The sequence below is a fragment of the Trifolium pratense genome, linkage group LG5, assembly GCF_020283565.1.
Source record: "Trifolium pratense cultivar HEN17-A07 linkage group LG5, ARS_RC_1.1, whole genome shotgun sequence".
In the NCBI taxonomy this organism is placed as follows: Eukaryota; Viridiplantae; Streptophyta; class Magnoliopsida; order Fabales; family Fabaceae; genus Trifolium; species Trifolium pratense.
Genome location: NC_060063.1, coordinates 6,186,780 through 6,191,437, shown reverse-complemented (window position 1 = coordinate 6,191,437; position 4,658 = coordinate 6,186,780). Strand labels below are relative to the sequence as shown.

The following is a 4,658-nucleotide window of genomic DNA, read 5'->3' as shown; positions in this document are numbered from 1 at the left end:
CTGAATTCGATCAACAACTATGGTACACAATCTCGTATGCAAGTGCCATGGGATAGAAGAAAAATGAGTGTGTATAAATCCTTTATCTCCGCCAAAAGCTTCGAGTGGGTTTTTTTCTCCTCGGTTCAATCCATCACACCTCTGATAATTGTCTTTGATCCCGATTGTGACAAATCCAGTCGAGCGTCAAATTCTGATGCTAGTTGTCACATTTTCTCTTTGTTGTGGCTACCATGAGGACGGAGGAAGAGGAGTTTGGGAATGGGTGTGAAGGTATTTGAAGTAAGATGGTGGTGTGTGAATGGTGTGAGTAGGAAATGAAGGAGGGACTGTTTGTGGTGGTACAAATGTTGGTGTGGGGGTTTGGTTCTGGTGAGAGGGAAGGCCAACATGATGATACATGTGAGTGGTAAAAGGGTCGCACGACATTGGGTTGTTGTTGTAAGGTATGGGTGGTATTGTGGCTACCATGGGATGTAATGAATGAATATACGCCCTAGAAAATAAAATAAGCCCAAGATGCATTAGTCAATTTTAGGTGATTAATCATGTTCTAGAATGATCTAGAAGAATGGTGAGTCATTGGTTAGTAGGGATTTCATATTTAGTCCTTATGTTAATTTTAGATTTTAATTTGGTCCCTACGTTTAAAAATTTTCAAGTTAGACAAATTAGCCTAAATCCACGAGCAATACAACCGTAAAATATTATTTAATAAATAAAATAAAATTTGGGGCTAAAACCGAAAGAAATATTAAAATAACTGTCTCATTAAAAAACCTTAACTGCATTACATGTTAAGGAAAAAGAGTACAGTGTGATTACATCAACAAAACTTTCCTATTTATCTCCTATTCCAAGGAAGTCGAAATATTGCAGCTTAGTCTTACTCCTCACATTTTCACATTCCCCAAAAATGGATACATTGGTCCTGATTGTTGAACCTGCCTCTGATACCGAAGCTTCTGAGTTTGAATATGAATAATTAGATTTATCCACACCATTAATCTTTCCCATACGACTTACATATGAACCTTTCATTGCACTAAAATTGGTTTCATAACCAAAATTCCCCACTTCCACCTTCCTCTCTCCATGTAAACCTAAAATATGCACATTAACAAAAAAACAAATAACATCATGTATTAAATTATTTATATAACATATCTAATATAAATTAAGATATGAGAGAAAATAAATAAAAAATAAATAAATAAAATGTTAAATTTTATGGTTTTAAATCACAACAGTAATATGAGCGCCGTGATATTTAGAATTGCAAAGAATAATCATTGTCAGATGCGGCTGCTTTAAATTGAGGTCGCAAAAATCTCAAAAACCCTAAAAAATATTTTGATCAAGATTGCAAAAGAGAATCTTTAATTAAATTAAAATGGCATATTCAATATGAATTTAGACATGAGAATTGTCGACAAACTCGAGTGGAGCTTCCTCAATCGAAATCGCCGCAGTGGACCTTTACTGAAATGAAATTACTAAATAAACATCAAGGATTCAAAAATACCCATTTGTGAACCATAGGCTTGACGATAAAGTAAAGGCCCAGTAAAGCAGCTGACATTGGTGCAAGCTGAATTCGGTACATCAGTGGTGCTTGTAATTCGGTACATCGTTGGAGGGGTTCGAAATATTGAATTTCCCATTCGAGAGAAACTTGATGATTTCTCCCTTTGCATCTTAGCCATCATCATATAAAAATGATTCTTAACTTGATTGTTTGTTCGTCCAGGAAATAGTTTGCAAATGGTTGCCCAGTTGTTACCATAAAATCTCTGAGCAGCCAAAAGCTTCGCCTTCTCTTCTTTACTGAATTTTGATCTGTTAATTTTAGGATCTAGTTGATTAATCCACCTTAATCTGCAACTTTTCTCTGAAAAATATCATACATTGGAAAAAACTTCAAATATTGTTACGGCATAAAGTCCTTCAAAAATTTGACTAAATAAATTAAATTTACTTCTTGAAAATACAAAATTTTATTAAGAATTTTTTTTCAACTCGATAATAAATTAATACCTTGTACAACGACAATTTACACAAGACCCAATAATAAAAATTAAGCTTAATTGTAGTTTTGGTCCCATATTTATCATTTTGCATATTTGGTCCCCTATTTTAAATTACGACAGTTTTGGTCCCCCGGTCATAATTTTTAATTATAAATTAATGATGTGATATGTTTTAAATGAAGTGGTATATGATCTGATGATGAGAAAATACCAACATTGATAAAATTGTATGAATTTTTTTCATGAAGTTATTTTAAAACATATTGTATCATCATATTTTAAACAAAATATGTCTTAGGGGGACCAAAACTATCAAATTTTAAAATAGGGGGACCAATTCTGCAAAATGGTGAAAATAGGGGGACTAAAATTGCAATGAATTCTAAAAATTAAAGAGAATTTCGGTCAGAAAATATATTTTTTCAATTTTAATAAAACTAAAATTAAAAATAATTTAGTCATTAATCTTATACCTGATCTTCCATGAAAATGCTCAGCAATGTGGTTCCAATTACGAGGACCAAAGTATTTAACAAGCTTATTAAGCTTATCATCTTCAGATCTTGTCCAACGACCTCTAATAGAATAATCAGTGTTCTCAAAATTCTCTGTTTCCAAAGAAACATTCAAATCCAAAGACAAATCATTATTGTTAAAATTTTGTGAACTCATACTAAAAAATTAAAATGCTTTAAAATAAAAAACAAAACATTATTTAGAAAAACAAAAACAAAATTGTTGAGGAAAGACTAGAGCCCACAAGATTATGTTTGCTCTTGTTGTTTATATGAGATGAGTTGAGTAGGGTCTATATACTCTTATATAGATAATTATTTGCTTAATTACAAAGTTTAATATTTAATGTAAATTAAAATTATAAGATTAAAAATGATATGCAATTACATTTTTTTTTACATAATTGCATTTTTTATTATTTAAATTAAATTTAAAAGATTGGTTCAAAAAAAAAAAAACTTAATTTAAAAGATTGGTCAAAAGACGTATTTATTATAACAACGACTCGCTTTAAAAGTTCAAAGTTAGCTTCAATAATATCGCACGTGCGCTCACGAGCGTTAAACATGTTAAATCCTAAAATGTTAAAGTTACTTAAAAAAGAGATAATATTATAAAAAAGTATTTCGTCAAAAAAAAAAAAAGGTTGTAGATGAGTATAAAATTTCGCATATTTAATTACCATATAAATCAATTTTGTAATAAGGGTGAGCGTTCACAATTTCAATATTTAACATAAAACTAGAAAGACATAGTTTTATTTTACAAACAACATTGGTAATATGTTAATTTTTATTGGAGTTAAAATTCGAATTTAAGACCACACTTATAGTAGAGCAAGAGACGAAGATGTACTTACTTGGCTAACAACTATTGAAGCGTCTACTCTATAGAGAAGATATTTTCTAAGCTAACAACTATTGGAGGGAAATCCACTAACTTTCCTCTAACATACACTTCACAACTCCTTTCCTCCCCAACTGGACGCAAAGCATTAGCATAAAACTCCCTCACCATCATCGCATTGCCACTTCCCGTTGTCTTCTGCACAATTTGATTCAACCTTCCTCACTTTCTATCATGCAATTGATGTGCAATCTCAGGCACTCCACTCTCCACATCCTCATCAAATCCACTCTCTTGATTAAAGGAAAATTCACGAATTTTATTGTACCTTTCTTCACATGCTTCAGTGTAGAACTTGAAACTGAAGGGCTGCATCTGGTGTGGTGCTGGTACATCAGTAGTACCATGAACAGAAAACACTTGAGGATGTTGCCCGAGTTGATGTGGAACTCTAACGGACCTTCCAGTAGTGGTTTTAGAAGTACCACCCTTAACAAGTCTCTTCTTCCTTGGGGGTTGTTCAACTTGGGAAGTATTATCCATATCTTTTCCTTTTCCAGCACCCCTTTGTGATCTAGAAGACATGGTGATGAGTTTAAGAAATTTTCGGAATTGGGTAAGGGTGATAAAATTGGAGAAGTTTTTGATGATTTTTGAGAAATTTGAGCATAGGAAAGTGAACTATGGGTCAAAGTAATGAAGATTTGAAGGTTTTTGTGAAGGATTACGGTGATTTTCGTGGTGAGATTTGAGTGAAAAAGGGTATGAAATTTTTGGGATGAATTTGAGTTTTGAGTGGAAATTGAGGGATGGATGATGACTGGGTTTAGATGATGAAGATTTGTGGATTGTTTGTGAAGAATTAGTGAAGATTTGAGGATGATTGGAGGTTTTGGGATAGAGAAAATGGTGGTTTGGGTTTTTTGATGATGATGTTCAGTGGAGAGAAGAGAGAAAGAAGAAGATGAATTGAATTGGTTTGAATGGGGAAGAGAGAAAGGTTAGAACGGTTACCAAAAACCCTGATTTCACGTCCATCAACACAAGCCGCGCCATGTGCAGAGAGGCTGCGCCATGGCGCAGTAAGCAGAAATAATTTTTTTCTTTCCAATTGCGCCTTGCGCAGAGAACCTGCGCCATGGCACAGGTCACAAACAATTCACCATCTTCACAAGTCATAATTGCGCCATGCGCAGAGAACCTGCGCCATGGCGCAGTCAACAGCAAAAATCCTTCCTTTCTTTCATCAAATTTCGCCAACTTCAG

The 4,658-nt window shown here is 33.4% G+C and overlaps 1 protein-coding gene across 1 annotated transcript; it reads right to left on the bottom strand.

Annotated features, from left to right (window-relative positions):
- Positions 1 to 840: 840 nt before the first annotated feature.
- Positions 841 to 3,977, bottom strand: LOC123885935 (transcription factor MYB56-like). Its single transcript, XM_045935271.1, has 4 exons — positions 3,619 to 3,977; positions 2,504 to 2,703; positions 1,526 to 1,891; positions 841 to 1,103 (listed from the first exon to the last, which is right to left on the bottom strand). Exons 1-4 carry the CDS (start codon positions 3,975 to 3,977, stop codon positions 841 to 843), a joined length of 1,188 nt encoding a protein of 395 aa, XP_045791227.1.
- Between the last annotated feature and the right edge of the window lie 681 nt (positions 3,978 to 4,658).

Excerpts from the sequence above, each read along its gene's own strand:
- LOC123885935 (XM_045935271.1), bottom strand. The coding sequence starts at position 3,977 with ATGTCTTCTAGATCACAAAGGGGTGCTGGAAAAGGAAAAGATATGGAT. Across the intron at positions 2,704-3,618 it reads CATCAATTGCATGATAGAAA|TATGAGTTCACAAAATTTTA; the intron begins GTGAGGAAGGTT and ends TTAATTTTTTAG. Across the intron at positions 1,892-2,503 it reads GCATTTTCATGGAAGATCAG|AGAAAAGTTGCAGATTAAGG; the intron begins GTATAAGATTAA and ends GATATTTTTCAG.